Source organism: Eretmochelys imbricata, chromosome 5, assembly GCF_965152235.1.
Source record: "Eretmochelys imbricata isolate rEreImb1 chromosome 5, rEreImb1.hap1, whole genome shotgun sequence".
Taxonomy (NCBI): domain Eukaryota; kingdom Metazoa; phylum Chordata; order Testudines; family Cheloniidae; genus Eretmochelys; species Eretmochelys imbricata.
Window position 1 is genome coordinate 26,205,863 of NC_135576.1, and position 18,412 is coordinate 26,224,274.

Genomic DNA, 18,412 nt, shown 5'->3' on the forward strand with positions numbered 1-18,412 from the left:
ACTCATGTCGATTCCAAGTAGGTGTGCATGTGCACAGTCATCGGAAGGTTTGCCCCCTAGCGGTACTCGTCTGGTTGGCTGTGGAGCCCCCTGGAGTCAAGCCTTCATGGTGGTGTATATAGGTTCCTGCCGATCCGCGCCTCTTCAGTTCCTTCTTACCGCCAGTGACGGTCGTTGGAGCGGCTCTTTTCTTGCTACAGCAAGCAATCCTCTAGTGGACTTTTTCCAGTTGTATCTGTAAATAGTTTAAAACTTAGTATTAGTTCAAACAGTTCTTAGTTAGTAAGATAAGTTTCAGTTGGGGGTTTCCCACACCACGTTTCCCCTCCTGGGGACCAGGGCATGCCTTGGTCTCAAGGGTTTAAGCCATTTGGGTCCTGTCTGGAGCCTATGCCAAAGGGAGACTGACACAACTCCTGTTTAAAGTGTTTGAGGGAAGCCCATCGGACTGAGAAGTGCAAAATCTGTAGAAACTTCCACTGAAGGACTAAGAAGGAGAGGGACTTTAGGCTAAAATTACTCCTCATGAAGTCAGCGCCTATGGACTCTTGCTCTGAGTTTGCTGCGGTCCTCGAGGAAGGCAAGGTCGTTGCAAGGATCTCCTTACAGGCCTCCTTAGATTCTGCAGACTTGGCAACCCATATCATGGCAACAGCCATAGCCATGAGAAGGAGTTCATGGCTTCAGGTGTTGGGACTCCTGCACAAGGTCCAGCAGACAATTCAGGAGTTGCTGTTTGACTACATAGGCCTCTTTTCGGAGCAAACAGACACTAAGCCCCACAGCCTAAAGGACTCAATGGCAAATCTGAAGTCCCTGGGGCTTCATACGCCAGCCCCCTGAAGAAAGCATTTTAAGCCTGCTCCTTGGTTCTACATAGCTCCTCCTAAAGCAGGAAACTGGGCAGGAGTAACAGATGGTTCTCAGTCCTCATCGAACCCAGAGCCAGGGCTCAGCAAAGCAGCTTCCAAACCAAACTTTTGAAGGTGCACCCAGGGGCAATGCACCAGTTCAGATCCCAGATTCTGCCCCCATCCTGTGAATCCTCTATCCAATTTCTACCATGCCTGGGCACAAATTACCTCAGACCAATGGGTCTTGAGCATGGTAGAACTGGGATATTCTCTCCAATTCTGTTCCCTCCCGCCTTCCCATCCTCCTAACCCATCCCTCTTCAGGGACCCTTTTCACAAGCAACTGCTCATGGAGGAGGTTCAAACTCTCCTACAACTTGGGGCGATAGAGGAGTTCCCTTTAGAATTCAGGGGCAGGAGATTCTATTCCCGGTATTTCCTAATCCCGAAGGCCAAGGGTGGACTCAGACCTATTCTAGACCTGCAAAACCTCAACAAATTAATAAAGAAGGTGAAGTTCCATTATTCTCTCCCTGGATCCAGGGGACTGGTATGTCGCCCTCGATCTGAAGGTTCGTGTTTTCAAGTGTCCATAATCCTGTCCCACAGATGATTCCTCCGCTTTGTGGTCAACACCACTCACTATCAGTTTACAGTTCTCCCCTTCAGCCTCTCGGCGGCCCCTTGGGTGTTCACCAATTGCATATCTGTCATAGGAGCCTTCCTGTGGAAATGGCAGGTGCAAGTATTCCCGTACCTCAACAACTGGCCAATCAAAGACTCCTCCAGAGACCAAGTGGAGGTCTAGGTAAGCCTACTTCAGACGACATTTCACAGGCTCGGCCTCGTACTGAATGTAGCAAAGTCAACCCTAACCCCGACTCAGAGAACAGAGTTAATCGGAGCCTTCTTGGACTCTGTGGAGTCAAGCCAGGCATTCCTTCCAGAAACTTGCTTTCTCACCATGGGCACCATCATAGAGGAACTCAGACGATACCCTCCACTATGGCACGAAATTTCCTGAAGCTGTTCAACCATATGGCCGCTTGCACTTGTAGTACAGCATGCCAGGCTGCAGTTCCTCCCCTTCAGGCTTGGCTAGCCTCTGTGCACAGGCTGAATCGAGACCACCTAGACAAATTAATCACACTTACTTCCCCGGTTATTGAGTTCTTCAGGTGGTGGCTCGACCCACAAGCAGTGTGTACAGGAGTGCTCTTCTCCAGGCCCCAACCCTCACTGTCTCTTGTAATGGACGCATCGGTGATGGGTTGGGGAGCACGCTTAGGCGGACTCACGCCTTCTGGTCCCAGACAGAGCTTTTGCTGCGCATCAATATCACGGAGGTAAGAGTGGTCTGCTTTGCTTGCCAGACATTCCAGGCCCATCTGGAGGGCAGATACGTATCAGTATTGACCAACAACATGTCAGTGGTATTGCACATAAACAGGCAGGGTGGTGTTCACTCCTCTCCCCTGTGCCGGGAAGCCCTCAAACTGTGGGACTTCTGCATCACCCATTTGATATGTCTAGAGGCATTGTACCTTCCAGAACAAACTGGCCAATCATCATAGCAGCTCATTTCACAACCACGAGTGGTCCCTCCACCCAGATGTTGTGATCAACATCTTCCTACAGTTGGGATTTCCTGAAATAGATTTGTTTGCAACAAAGTAAAACAGGAAGCATCACCAGTTTTTCTCCTTCCTGAATCAGATGTCCTGGCATGGCTGGGCCATGAATTTTTTATTGCATGGTGGGGGAGGGGGAGCTCAGAAAGAAAACGGTTGAGAACCTCTGATCTACTATATACTTTCCGCCCTTCCTGCTTGTGCACAAGGTCCTGCTGAAGGTCAGAAGGGAGGGAGCATCGATGATCTTAACAGCACCAGCGTGGCCTCACCAGCACTGGTTCGCCATGCTTCTAGGCCTGTTGGTGGACACGCCAATTACCATGCGCCTGGTTCCCGGACTTGATCACCCAGAACCATGGTAGTGCATGCTAATCTTCAGTCTCTCCATTCCATCGCATGGAAGCTCCGTGGTTAAATGCCTCCGAGCTCGCATGCTCAGACCCTGTTAGAGTACAATCAGCTATTCTGTGAGCTCTGACCCCACTCCTAGGTAAGGCTTGGGAGTCACCTACCTGGAATCGACATGAGCATGCACTCGAAGAAGAAAAAACAGTTACCTACCTCTCATAATTGTTGTTTTTCGAGATGTGTTGCTCATATCCTTTCCAAGACCCACCTGTCTCCCCTCTGCCAGAGTATCCGGCAAGAAGGAACTGAAGAAGTGGCAGGTTGGCAGGGATTTATGTACACCCCCAGGGGGCTCCACAGTCGACCCGATGAGTACCACTAGGGGAAAATCCTTCCGACGACTGTGCACACAGTATGCGTACACCTATTTGGAATGGACACGAGCAACACATCTTGAAGAACAACAGTTATGAGAGGTAGGAAACCTTTTTTTATCATGCCAAAATGACTTATATACCTTCATGATCTAATAATGTCATAGATCTGAGAATAATTTTGGCTGTTGCTTTGGAGTCAGCATAATGAGTACAAAACATTTTGAGTACAAACACATAATAGATGCTTAATGCGCTATTGGAAGCAGCTCACATACTACTGAGATGAGGGTTGTACAATAATCTGTATAGGATAGAATGAATTTTGTATGGCTCTCACAAGAATGGTGCTTATTGTATTTTGTTTTTTTCCTTTACAGTGGAATAGTTGGTAAAGCTGTGGGTACTCATTTAGAACCCAGTGAACTTTGCTTATCAGGTTTTAATAGTTTAGGTAGTTAGGAGTTAGAGTTAAAAGTCCTTTGTATTGTCCCTCTTAACTGTAATGATATTCTGTTTGTTTTCTCCAACAGGTTAAACAGTAGTGATACCGATGGAGAGCCTATGTATATTCAGATGGTAACTGCACTGGTTCTACAGCTTATTCAGTGTGTTGTGCACCTGCCATCAGTGGAGAAGGATTCGAATTCAGAAGAGGAGTCAAACAAAAAAGTAAGACCCTTTAAAGAGATATGAAACTGTTTCATACAAGAGTGTGCATATGTACTTGTTCTGTGACACTGGTCCAGCCCATGGAGCAGTGTTCATGTGTGTGTCCTGCATAATAACATGATGTACTGAAAATGATGGTTTGGAGGTTCATGTTTTCATATATTGTACATTCAACAAATGAATTTTGCTATTATTTTTAGGTGGATCAAGATGTCCTTATTACTAACTCATATGAAACAGCCATGAGAACAGCACAAAACTTCCTTTCCATTTTCCTTAAGAAGTAAGTGTTATCACACTGTTTAATTGTGTTTTAATGTGTCATTCATTATTACAATTTTAACTGTTATAGACTGAAATTTGGCACTCCTTAAAGTTCTGAAATTTTAATCAAAAGAAATTTTTGAGGAGAAAGTTGGAGTTTGAATTGGACATGGTATTTTTAAATGTAGGACATTGTAAAAAGATTTTTCATTTTATGAATACTTTTTTGTGAAGTTCTGTCTTAAAAAGAAAACTCACATTTGTTTTCTTCATTAAGCCTCTCTGAGAACAATTGCCTGGAGCTATGAATTTTGAACTTCTTAGAGGTTCAACAAGTCTTGATAGTCACTAAGGTTTCTGCACAAATCTTGTACAAAGTCTGCAACCTGCAATTGCAAAATTGCAAGCACCTGAAGTGTAGTTCAAGCTTATAAATTTTGCAGAAAATCTGGAAAAATTAGTTACTTTCATATGACAGATAGCTCCAGTTAAAGAAACTTGCAAGTACTTTAAAATTCCACGACAGTTAGCTCTTTGCACAGAACTTTTTATACACAGAAATTCTGCAGGGAGCTGTTTACACATGTGAGAATCTACATGCAATAGCTTATACCACATAATACAAAGAGGAAAATTTTAGCTTTCACCAAAGGTGTTGCAATAATATGAAAGAGAAACATGATTTACTGATTAAGTATTTAAGGTATACTGTACTGCCATAACAACTAATGAGAGTTATTTTAAAAGAAATTAACCTAATTATTTTATTAAACTATATACCTCTGAAACACTACCAAATCATTGCATGCCAGGCTCTGATCTGATCTTTCTCCACTGCACCTGCTGTTTATGGACCAGAGATACCAAGACTTCATATCACCCTTTATATTAAGGCCAGAGACTGAGTTGAGAGAGAATACCTCCTAAATGCACTATTCCAGTATGAACTAGGGAACCTAATTTATTCTCTGTATGCAGACTTGAAACCCTATTATATCTAATGTATTCACCCTGCAGATACAAGCAAGATCTTCAGGCTTATCTCATCCATTCAACATACATTCACTTTAGATGACAGAGTATCAAATTCACCGAAGACTGAGGCCTTTTTTCTTACCCTTGGAGGAGAGATGAGAGCCAGCACACATGTAGAATTTGAGTCAATATCTGAAAAGTCTGTAAAATTGTTATAATACATATTATACGTTAATATCCCATAAAGTATTAAGGAAACTGTGTCTCCAGTAGTTGAAACCAGTGCTAGATAAAGAAATAAGAGACTGGACCAGGGAATGAATCCCAGATCTCTTTCATGGTAATGTGGAGTATTGAAAGGGCTACCGTCATTTGTCCTACTTTTTAATATGAAATTTTAGCTACTTTTACTCTCTTTTCTTTATAGGATGTGTTACTGAAAAACATAGCTAGATTAGGATGACTCTTTCTGTTGATATTTCAGTCCTATCTAGTTTTAGAAATACACATGTTTTTGTACTTTGGAACAAATAAAAAAAAGTTGAACCTTTTTAGTACATGATTATTATATAACATGTTCATTGTTTTCCTTTAAACAGATGTGGTAGTAAACAGGGAGAAGAGGATTATAGGCCACTGTTTGAGAACTTTGTTCAAGATCTTCTTTCCACGGTCAACAAGCCAGAATGGCCTGCTGCTGAGCTGTTACTTAGCTTATTAGGAAGGTTGTTGGTAAGAGACCACAGTATTTCTAATTTATCATAGTGATATAAAGTGCTGCACGTTCTTATTAAATTTAGCCATCTTCTCAAAAAGCTGTCCCAAGGTAAAAGATCTGGTGATATTAGGGTGACCAGATCTAATGCCACATGAAGTTTCTGGCTTTGCCAAGATAAGAGTGGCAATGATGGACAGAGATTGATCATTCAGCCAGAGGGCGGAAGGACCTTGCTGGAGATTGATATGGGTGCTGCTCAGTCTACAAGGCAACTATGTCCCTTTGGGATTTGCCATAATGTTGATGATGATCATTCCTTTTCATCATCATGAAAACTTGTTTATTTTGACATAGTCTTTTATTAATATTTAAATGTGTATTTGTGGTATACAATGTTCATGCTTCATTTAAGAACTTTTTGCTGATGTATATCAGTATATTATATAATATGCTGAATAGTATAGAGATAGTGAAGTTTAGTTTGGAAAATTATTGTATTTTATAGGTAATTTGAAAAAAAAGTGACACCATGGACTATGTTGCTCAGTGGAGGTCACTTGTATTGTTCTGTGGGGGATATTTTTCACATTAAAATTCCGGTCCATAGCACCCAGTAGCTGCATAGACTCATATTGGGTAAAATCCACCAACATCAGCAGATATTCATAGATGATAGCTTCTCTAGGCTGCTCATATAGCACAAAAATATTATTCAGTAGTTTAGTCATCTTGCACATGTAGCACATTAACACAGAGAATACTATGATTCAAATAAATTAAACATTTTAGCTAGTATAGAATGTCTGTCTGAAATTCATAAGTCACTGTGGTAAGTAGTACTGGCAGACATTTGTTACGAGACTAAAGCAGTAATTTGGGCCTGTTTCTGGGCAATAGCACAAATAATTTATAATCATGCCCCTGATTAAGCCAGCTAGATAGTAGCTTGCAGTTCACTGGTGTACATATGGCAGGTAGATTAAATAAGTATAATATTCTCACACACACGCACACATTTTATATATCCAGTGTACAAGATGCATCCTCTCTAGTTAGTTTGATTAGAAGGAAAAAAATCTCAGGAGTATTTTTGCAGGGAGGGGCCCAGTGGTGAAGGAAATGAATTTGATATCAATTTTAAAATATTATATATATGTGGTTATTGGAGAGACAAGGTAGTGAGGTAATATCATTTATTATTATATCCTTAGTAACTTAAATTCATAACTCTGCTAGATACTTAAAAGCATGGACTCCGGAGACACTGATTCTATGGCTCATTACAACAATTTGTAATACACCTCACTGCTTGCTAATCCTCAGTTGCCCACTTCATTTTAAGTTGTCTGACATGTGTTAACCCCTTATGCTTAACAATCTGTCCCAACTTGTATTTAGCTCAGACATACTGATTTTCTTTCCCAAAGAAGAGCCCTATGAAGCTTGTATCTTCCATCAACAGAAGTTGGTCCAATAAAATATATTACTTCACCTACCTTGTCTCTCTGATATCCTGGGACTTACACATCTACAACAACGCTTCAAATAAATAAGTGGCCATTGTAAATGATATAATTTATTCAGTTTATTAGTTGATAAATTTCTGAATAAGATCAAATAGTATATTATGAAAAGCACTGCAGGTACAGAAATGAGTAGATAACATTTTATCCTGCTTTTGTTAGGTTCATCAGTTCAGTAACAAGTCTACAGAGATGGCTTTGAGAGTGGCATCACTTGATTATCTTGGAACTGTAGCCGCAAGATTGAGGAAAGATGCGGTCACTAGCAAAATGGATCAAGGATCCATAGCTCGAATCTTAAAACAGGTATATATAAGATCCATATGATTTGGTGCCTAGATAACAACACAGATGGAGGCATTAAAAATGTCTGAGGTGCTATTCTGCTCTGAAAAGTCATTATGTAAAAGTGCCATTTGGGGAGTCCATCTTTATTATATCTTTAAGACTTCATCAGATGTACTCAGATTATAAATAAAAATGTGTTTTCTAACTACCAGCCCTATAAACTCATCCTGGATTTTGAGAATCAAGACTGGATTCTTTCAGCCTCACACATGATTTTCAATAGTAAGGATTCTGCAGGTCATATTAGGGCCTCAGTTGCTCTTGTGCCAACCCCTTATCTTCACTGGGTTAAAACTACTGAACAATTCTGTTCCGTTGTGTGGTGGTTATGCACATAAAAGAATAGAATCCAGTTCGCTGCTCTCTCTCTAAGGGGAGTAAAAATAATTTTAATTATTAAAGTCAGCAGACGTCTGAACTCACAAAAGGAGCAGATATGTTTGTTTAGTTAGAGCTACTTTCATATGCATTTGAGAAAACTAAAGTAGTATAGCTATAGGTTCAATTTCCAAATGATGAATCTGGCATCAGTCAACTTTTCTTTGTGCCATCAAGACTGGTTTGGAGCTCTGTTTAGAGGACATGTACTCCCAAGGTTCTGTCAGTGCTACTCATCAGAATTGTCTCCATTTCTGTGAGGGAGGCAACAGTTTTCAGTACAAGGTGTTCCTTTTTTGGCTCTCCACTATGCCATGAGTGTTCTACAATACCTAGTTTTAGGCTGTCTATTTAAAATGCCTATGGATTTATGTCTGTTTTTTCCTGGTCACTGGCTGGGTCAGGCACAGTCAGAACTGGAGTTCAGTGGTCATTTCAAATTTATTTGATCCCAGGTTCACTCCCAATCTTAAGGATTAGTAATCTGAAATTAGCTGTAACTCCACCAGAGAATGACTTTCATAAGAACCACTTCAGATTCTTCTGTGGCAGCTGTATTTCTACCAGAGGAGAAACTTATGGAGATTCAGAATATTTATCAACTAAATGACCAAAGTCTGTTCAGTCTTTTTTGAGACTTATGGGTTTCATGACTGTCAGCTTACGTCACACCCTGTGCAAAACATCAAATAATACTTTTACATCACTGGTTCAACACAAATTATTCTTCCAGGAAGGATGAATTTGTTAACTTGTCTCAATACCAGCAAAGATTCTAAGAATGCTGCACTGGGTAGTACAGAAGAATGTTCTAAAAGGGGTCTCTTTCAGTTCCCCAATCTCCATAGGAAGTGGTAGAGGTAGATATCTGCACTTTGGCACAGTGCTCCTCTCTTTCCTCTTAGTGCACCTCTGCCTGGTCATTGGAATTCATGGGAAATGAAACTGCACTGGGCAATATGTTGTGCTTGAAAAGCATTTCTTCAAGAAAGCATATTATGGACAATACCACAGCTGTGTACTAATGTAAACAAGAGTCATCTTACTTAAGACATTTATGCCAAGTGATAATTCTCTGGAAATGTTGTATTTCTCCAGAATCACTACACTGCTCTTTATCTTGCAGGAAAAAAGAATGATATGCTGGTATATTGCAGGCATCAAGAGCAACATGGGTGGTTCAGTCTCTTCTCACAAGATGGAGACCTCTTTGCTACAAGAAACGGTGTGAAGTGACCACTTTCCTGCTCAAGAGCAGATTTGGGTTCTCTGCTAGATTCTCTGTTGTTGAACTGGGGCAAAACTGTATATTTTTTCCTTCCTGCCTCTGCTTCCAGACCTTATCAAGGACATTTCTTAGGGACTAGATTGTGTGGGTAACTCTAGCAGCTCTTATTTGGACTCAACATCCTTGTTACTCCGATCTCGTGGGCTTGTAATTGGAGCTACTTCTCTTCCTACTCCTGGTGTTTGGGCTTCTATCTTGGCTTCATCACTGGGTTCTGAATCCAGATCCAATCTTTTCACATGGCAGATAGGATTGTTGCACCCTAGTAAACTACATTGAGTGCTTAAGAAGGGAAATATCTTACAGCCAGGAAACTTAAATCAAAAAAATGTTATTCTTGGAAATGGAAACTACTTTTTTAAGGAATATTGAATAAGGCTTTGTCACCGACATCTGTATCAGTTCCACAATTTTTTTGTGTATGTATGTATTTATGTATTTGAAAAGATCTAGACAGCAAGGGCCATCAGGCATCTATTTTGGCATAACCTTCATAGCATTTTGAGGTTCATCAGGCTTTGGTCATTCTAAGAACAAAAAATTATTTGAAAGGATCTCATTAAGTGTATACCTTGAGACTTAAATTGAGTACCTACTCAGTTCTTCGAGTAATGTCCCTATGAGTATTCCACTTCAGAATGTGTGCACACCTGTCCACTCTTGATAAGAGATTTTCATTAGCAGTGTCTGCAAGTCTTGGCTTGAGTCGTAGATGTCCTCATGCTGTGGTGTGTGTGTATGTGGAGGAGGAGAAGGGGAAGCAGACTCTCTACTGCCCCAGTTCTTTCTCAGCTGTCTGCGACTTGAGATGTAGCATTGCAGTGTCTGCTATAGCTAACGACGCAGCTTGCTGTTTGTATCTTCTGACAGTTTATTTTTTATCTTTTTTTCTTAGTAATTCTTTTCTTGTTATATCTTTTCCATTTTTTTCATTAATTTAGCATAGTTTTGAGCGTGGGGGGAGTTTCCTCCTTCCCCTCTTACATTTGCCTGATCTGGGCCTTTGTTTTTTTCTCTCGGGTCTTAACCTGGGTCCTTGTGTAATGGGTTATCCCGTGGCTTCATACCCTGCCAGAACTGGCACAGGTCTTTTCCCCCACAGCAATGGACATTCAAGCTGTGACCACTGCCTGAGAGATAGTCTCATCACCTCCAGTTGTAAAGTCTACTCAGGATTTAAGGGCAGATCTAAAAAATTGAGGCGAGACAGACTAAATCTTCTGTTGATGGAGCCTTCTGTTGGATGCAGGGGTCCAAGTCACCCCCCTGCTCTTTGGATTTGGTTGCTCAGTGAGCTCGACGGTAAGTAAAGATCCTGAGGACCCTTTAAAATAATCCAGACCCTCAAAAAATGGGGTAAGAGAAGGAGAAAATCACCCTCTCAGTATGGTTGTCAGGAGACATCACATCCTTACACAGGTACCACTGAGGCGCCCACTCCCTCCGATACCGAAGCATCCTCTGGTCCTGCTCCTGATCTTACAGAGCAGCCAGAGCCAGCTGTGGACAAATAAATACCACCTTCCCATAAATCTTTCTCCTCTCCAGATGAGGATGTTTTGCATCCTCCCACCATCTTATCCCATCTTATCGCTGTTTTTTTTATTGGCCTCTGTCTCAATGTGAAAAAGTCTACACACACATCCACACGATGTATAGATTCCATCAGGGTCACTCTGGATTCCACCACCACAAGAACATACTTGTTCCTGGACAAATTCACCATTAGGTGCAGTCTTGTTTCAACAATATAGTAGAGCCCACAAATCACAGCAAGGGCTTTCCTGCAACTCCTGGGCCACATGGCAAATGGTACATTTTTGACACCCTTAGTAAGATTATACTCGCAAGTTCAAACTTGGCTGAGAACCGATTATACCCCGAAGCACAGTCTGTCCAAGCGGGTGTCCATACCTCATAGGGTCCTTAATTCTCCAAATTGATAGAAAGATCCATAAAAGTGTGTGTGTGTGAGTGAGTGCCATTCTCATTGCCTCCTCCCACAAGGATCATCATCATAGACACCTCCCTGCTAGGCTGCGGTGCACTGTTTTAGGACTTGCTCAATGCAAATGGATCCCACAAGAGGCGATCCTCCATATCAACATATTCGAATTCAGAGAGGTTTGTTACTCTTGCTAGGACTTACTTCCCGCACATCACAGGCAACCCAATCAGAATAATGCTGGACAACACAGTATCTGTTTATTATATCAATTGGCAAAGAGGAGCAGGACCCTACCTCTTACGTGCCAAGTCAGTAAAACTATGTAACTGGTATGTATCGCAACACATACAGATCTCGGCAGTTTATCTTCCAGGACTACAGAACGCAGTTGCATACTCCCTCAAAACATATTTCCACCTCAACTATGGGTAGGAACTGACCAATGCAGGTTCCAAAGGATATGTCTGTCTTGGGGTCATCCAGAAATAGATCTTTGTGGGAGCAGCCACAACTCAATGGGAGATGCCCATGTCATTCCTTAGCAATAAGCCCATGTACCTGATAAATTGCAGGCTAGAATCTGGCTTTGTGTAATGCTTCTCATCCATAGATCTTGAAGCACTTTACAAAAAATTTATGTAATATTATCTCCATTTTGCAAATGGCATTCTTATCCTGATCATTTGTACATTTGCTCCTGGAGTTCATTCCTATTTTTACAAAGCACAGCTCTCTTGATTTAGCATTAGAATTTGATGCTCGTTTTGGGCAAGTAGTTCTGCAATCTGTTCAGCTGTCCTCTTGGGTAATTACTGCTTTGTTTTTTCATTCTTTTAAGCACTCAAATTTTATTAGGCATTTCATAGAACAAATAAAAGGACAAGAGTCCTGCCCCAAAGAGCTTTCAATCTAAATCTTGTTGACTAATATTAATTAAATTGAAATCTTGCTAATCTTCTAAGAATGTGGATTTACAGAAATAGTTCTAAAAGGTGAAAAAAGGTTTCTTACAGTAACCATTCTTATATTATAAATGCCTATGCAGAGTCACGTTCCCACCCAAATCTCCACTCTTCAGAGTATCCTGTCTTAGTTCCTTTAATAACGTCACTGCCAATGTTCAGATCTTTGAAGGTACACTTGTGCAGCCCCAATGAGCTCTGCTTTTTTAGATATATTTGAGCACATGAAATCAATGGTGCTTGTGTAGATGTTATGTCCTGGGACAACAGTTACTAACAGATAACCTTGCTTTGTCAAAATTAATGAGACTATTTCTCTCAACTTCTCCCTTTCTTCTCCCTTCTTTTTCCTGCCTTTTTGCCATAGTGACCTAAGCAACCTGCCGTTCCAGTGTCTAACATTTGTAACCCAACAGACAACTGATGTGATATTTCTTGATTTGTCTGTGTGTCAGACTGTTTTGGGGGATTTAAATCCTTTGGCATTTTTTCCCAGTAACAGGGGCCATAGCAACATCACAGACTGAATATTAACCCAGTAAGATTTTAGGAAGGCAGTTTATTTTCATCTATCACATTCTGCTCTACAGTTGTTTCTGTTAAGTGATAGTGGCCATTGTCTGGCTTGTAGGAAAAGGTGTGTGACATGATTTTCTGCAGCAACTTCAGACCAATGAGCAGAAGAGAAGGGAAACTATTTAGGTCCACACTGGTACAAAAAAAGCCCTCTTTTACCTGGACCAGGTGGAACAGCCCCTACCCTCTCACCCATGGAAGTAGTTTAAATACCAGGTTTTGTCATCATCCATTGTGGGTATTGTGCTCCTCATTTGTTTCGAGGGCCGGGGAGGAGGCTGGGAAGGAATTTTTTCCCTCTCCGCCAGATTGACCAAGGCGAGGTAGTGGTTTCTCGCCTTCCTCACAGTGTATTAGGGCTTTGTGGTGGTGGACATGAAACGGAGGTTAGGCTATGATATTGCAACTCATTATGGAAGCATGGGGTGGATGTCCAGTGTAGGTACTCTGTAGGGAAGGGATATGGTGATCAGATAAAATAGTTTGGTGAAGGATTTAAAGGAGATATTCTTTAAAGGAGTGGAAACGGGGAGCGGAGGGAGTTCAGTACTCCTATTATTGGTGTGGCAGGGAGCCAACTCCCGCTCCTTTATAGCCCCCCATAACTCTCGTTTGAGGGAGATGGTGGGTGAGGTACCAGCATCGGGTTGGCTGGGGACTAGGATAGGTAAAGTGTTAGGGCTGACAACAGTCCTCACCCCCAGGTATATGTAAATGATTATGGAATTACCTGCACTGTACACTTTTATCTACCAGGTACTCTGACATTTAAGAATAGCTGTGGCCTAATTAAACCACATCCAATGTCTCCTGTCCTTCTTCCGGCGTAGCCAGACAATGTCCCTCATGTATAATCTGGTTTGTGTGTTGCAGTTTTAGTGATAATTTATTTACAGAAATTATCTAACTAATTTGGAATTATTGTCAAAGTAATTAATTGTGTGCTTTTACTTTACATTAATTTATATGTATGTGTGTGTCATGATTTCTTGATCATATTTGCAACTGTGAGATATTATATTTTATGAATGTATCTTGCTACATATTACAGGTTTCAGGAGGAGAAGATGAAATCCAGCAGCTGCAAAAGGCATTGCTAGATTATTTGGATGAAAACACAGAGACTGATGCCTCATTACTGGTAAATTTCAATTTTCTGGATGTATTCGGTCTATATAAATGGAACTTCATCAACGGGATGGTTTATTCCCCAAGGCTCTTAGACAGACATACTTGTGCCTTGGTTACATGCTCGTTCTAATCCCAAAACTGTTCATAGCATGCATCACTCTAAAGTAGTTGAAATCTTAGTAGACCCATTCTACTGAATTTCAGACATAATGTTTATAATGGTCCTTGCCTGCCAATGATTAAATTCTAGTTGGAGCACACTGTTTAGGTTGGTATTTGATGCATTCAGACTGACTTTCATAAATGCCATACTTGACACTGTAGACGTCCACATATACTGTTCATCTACGATAATCCTTTGGTTCTTGTCGGTATTGTTTGTATTAGACTAACATATTTTCCACTCTGCCTTTCAAGTCTCAAACAAAAATGTTGAATAGCATTGAACCCCGGGCTAATACCTGCCTGGACCCAATTTAATTTTTTCACAACTTGAAAAGGAACTATTAATAATCACTCTCTTTGGTTTTTTTGCCAATCTTGTTGCATTTCTCCAGTTTTCTCGGAAATTTTATATAGCTCAGTGGTTCCGTGACACAACTATGGAGACAGAGAAAGCAATGAAATCTCAGAAGGATGAGGATTCATCTGAAGGAACTCACCATGCAAAAGAAGTTGAGACAACAGGACAAATCATGCACAGAGCGGAAGGTCGCAAAAAATTTCTTCGCAGTATCATTAAAACTGCACCCTCTCAGTTCAGTACATTGAAGTAAGTTTCAGTAATTGTGGATTTAGTTTGTTACCTGCTCATTTGACTTATAAGCATTTTTCTTTGTTTTTTAATAAATAACTATCAAGTACTGTGTTAATTTTGTTGCAGGATGAATTCTGATACTGTGGACTATGAAGATGCTTGCTTGATTGTTCGCTACTTGGCCTCTATGAGGCCGTTTGCCCAGAGCTTCGATATTTATTTGACACAGGTAAACTGTGCCAGAAGTCTTAATGCTGTGAAATACAGTTGGTTTCCTGGTTCCAAACACTTATGGGGTAGTGTGCAATGTCTGTTCATTGTTGAGCACAGGTATTTAATAGGTCATGATAACACCACATGTTTTCATGTTATGTATTGATAGCATATGTGCTTATTTTTCTTTTTTCCTGCATGTATTGTACATATACCATACTGTACATACATTGTTTTATTTGTGCATATGTAGAGATTCATCAACTAGATGGGCACAATAAAAAGATAACTACAAAATGTTGAAACCTTTTCACAGATTTTATCTATCTAAAATGCATGCCTGATTGGGAACATGACCTCATAAAACATGTCTTCATAGATCATTCATATAACTGTATAAATTTTAAATTGGACCATGCAAACTAGCTCAATCATTTGCCTGCAATGAATGGTGCTGTCATGCTGATGGTCATGGTTTGACCAAGTGACCTTAATGTTCCTTCTTTCTGGCTGGGAAAAGAGCACTAACATGTAGACATGGTGATACATTTGAGCTCCAGGTAATGCTTTGGGTCACATTACTTTCTTTGATCCACTTAATAGAGCTATCTCAAAGTTGGGGTGCACAAATCTTGTTTGGAGGATAATAAAGTGACGTGGATAGGAAAAACAGAGCTAAAATAAATGGATGGACCCTATGGATCAACATTTGGGTTATAACTTAACATAGTGAGGGAGAATCCAGGCTCCAATGTCAGTGCAGGAAAGTCATCACTCACATGTATCCCCTCACTTTCTAAAAGTTTGTTCGATTTTTGGTAGTTGATTTTTTCTCATTTTAGTTTGACTTTTGCATGTTATTCCATTGTATTTTTGCTTGCATTGAACACTGCTTGCTACTTTCCAAAAGCGTTTAAAATGTCACTTCTGTTTTCTTATTAGATTCTGCGTGTGCTTGGTGAAAATGCGATTGCTGTTCGAACAAAAGCCATGAAGTGTTTGTCTGAGGTTGTTGCTGTAGACCCCAGCATTCTCGCCAGGGTAAAAAAAGGAAACTATCTGTAATGTACATACATTCTTCTATTCACATTTAAAAGAAATTCTGTTTTTCCATACTTTGCATTCGTGTTTCCCTTTATATTTTTAGTTGGATATGCAACGAGGTGTTCATGGACGGTTAATGGATAACTCCACTAGTGTACGAGAAGCAGCTGTGGAGTTGCTTGGTCGGTTTGTGCTCTGTCGACCTCAACTTGCTGAGCAGTATTATGACATGCTCATTGAGCGAATACTGGTATGGTCACTTTTGAAATCACTTTGATGTTTGTAAACACATTTTTAACTGGGTTTATATGCTTAATTATATTGAATAGCATCCCAGTTCCTAGAGTAAATTAACTTGTATAGATTTTTTGGGGAATCAAAACTAAAAATTCTGCCCACCAGACTAACCTTGTGAATTGGAACAGTTGCTTTTGATGAGGAACTAGTGGGTCAGAAGCTAAACCTATACATTTTTCTGTTTTAATTTTTGGCATTGTAAAAACATTTTCAGATGCCAAAGAGCAATTATTTTGTATATGTGTTTATGATATTCAGATAGATCACATGAACATGTTAAATTAACAGTGAGAAAGCATTAGTATTTTGCATGTCAAGTTATTTATTTTGATTTAAACATGCATGTGGAAGGCTTTAGGAACATGTATATATCAAACACTTGTAAATACATATAGAAATATTCAGTGTGACCCTGTGTCATTGTTTAAGAACTTGTAGCATATTAAATCTAAAAGCCTAAACTTCTCATTCCTATGTTTCCATCTCCGTAGATTAAGCCTGAGAAAGTAGATAAGCTAGGATCTATCTTTTCTATGTCTGTCAAACCAAGAGTGGTGTAAAAGGTTAAGTTCTAGAGCCAATAATCTGACAGTGAGAGAGCTCTGCTCTCAGAACATTGCGGGTACTGATCTGAACTATAGGGATAAAACAGGAGAAGAGAGAACTCTAAGACATATAAGACCCAAATATTAAAGGTGATTGTTGTTGGTATCACTATAGTGCCTAGGAGTCCTAGTTATGGACCATGATCTCATTGTGCCAAGCACTGTATAAACAATGAACAGAAAAAATAATCTTTGCCCCCAAAGACATGCAATCTAAGTACAAGGAAAGAGACAATAGATGGATACAGACAGACTGATGGGGAAGTACAAGGAAACGAGACAGAATTGGTCAGCATGATAGGCAGTGGTCTTAACACACCAGCAGCCTAACCACTGCAAGTTTTTTGTGTTAAATGCACCGAAACATGAATTTGTTGGAAGCTAGTGCAGTCTCTGGAATTCAAGTGCAATATGCTACCTGTGAAAAACACCATTATGTTACACTGCAATAGCTGAAGTTTTGAATGATCTTCAGGTATAATCCAATTTATGGTAGACCATATTGCAGAAAATCAATCTCAAGGTCACAAAAAGACAGGTTACACTGGCAGTATCCGCAGTTGGACAAAAAATAGTTGCCATCTTCTGAATGAGTGCAGATTTGGAGGGAGGGAAAGTACTCTGCTCTTTGGGTATTAAGAAGGATGGAAGAATCCACTAAGATTCTCCAAATTGCAAACCTGAGTAACAAAAGATGGGAAAACTCCCTCAGTTAGAGTCAGATATATTTCTGCCATTTATTTCCAATCAATAATATCTTTATCGTATCTGAGAGTTTCAGCAAGCTAGAGCACAAGCTGATTTCTCTTTTAAACATTGGGAAAGTTGCAGTTTGAATCTGATAACATAGAGATTTAGAACTTGGAGTGATCTACATTTAGAAGCCCTCACCATCTCACTATCACCATTAGATTGCCTCATGTACATATTGAATATGAGGGTTAACAAAAAAGAGAGCCTGCTGTAGCCCACTTGGGACAGAAGAGTACAAACCTGATCATTTAAAATATGAAACTGTCAAGTGAGGATTTAGTTATTGGTATCATCTGTTGTTATAATTTAAGGCATTAAACATGTGTTACAATGTATCCAGACAATAATCAAAAATGTAATTTACAGTGAAATAGCCCAGTGGCCTACTAGTTGTACTCTTAAACACAAGCCTATCACAACACATGGTATACCTCATCAAGTGCACTAAATGCCGCAATAACAACTATGTGAGTGAAACCAGACAATCACTGTGCTATTGAATGAACTCTCACAGGAAAATGATAAAATACAAAAACACCCTATTACCTGTGGGTGAACACTTTTCACAAAGTGATCACTCTCTGTCTGACTTGTCAGTCCTCAACCTCAAAGGAAACCTGCACAGTGCTTTCAAAAGATGAGCCTGGGAGTTTAACTTCATAACTCTGCTAGATCTTAAAAATCATGGACTGAACAGACTCACTGGATTTATGGCTTATTACAACAATCTGTAACCCACTAACCCCCCAT

At 40.2% G+C, this 18,412-nt stretch overlaps 1 protein-coding gene across 4 annotated transcripts in view; it reads left to right on the plus strand.

Moving 5' to 3' along the window:
• NIPBL (NIPBL cohesin loading factor) overlaps window positions 1-18,412 on the plus strand; it is a 294,724-nt gene that overhangs the window by 229,007 nt on the left and 47,305 nt on the right. For 3 of the 4 annotated variants that reach the window (XM_077816769.1, XM_077816768.1, XM_077816765.1), the window contains exons 21-30: window positions 3,744-3,882; window positions 4,083-4,165; window positions 5,721-5,853; window positions 7,525-7,668; window positions 9,215-9,313; window positions 13,914-14,003; window positions 14,551-14,765; window positions 14,877-14,979; window positions 15,906-16,004; window positions 16,111-16,257. In XM_077816769.1, coding sequence (XP_077672895.1) covers window positions 3,744-3,882; window positions 4,083-4,165; window positions 5,721-5,853; window positions 7,525-7,668; window positions 9,215-9,313; window positions 13,914-14,003; window positions 14,551-14,765; window positions 14,877-14,979; window positions 15,906-16,004; window positions 16,111-16,257 — 1,252 coding nt within the window. The remainder of the gene's footprint in view (window positions 1-3,743; window positions 3,883-4,082; window positions 4,166-5,720; window positions 5,854-7,524; window positions 7,669-9,214; window positions 9,314-13,913; window positions 14,004-14,550; window positions 14,766-14,876; window positions 14,980-15,905; window positions 16,005-16,110; window positions 16,258-18,412) is intronic. The other variant, XM_077816767.1, reaches the window with a different exon arrangement.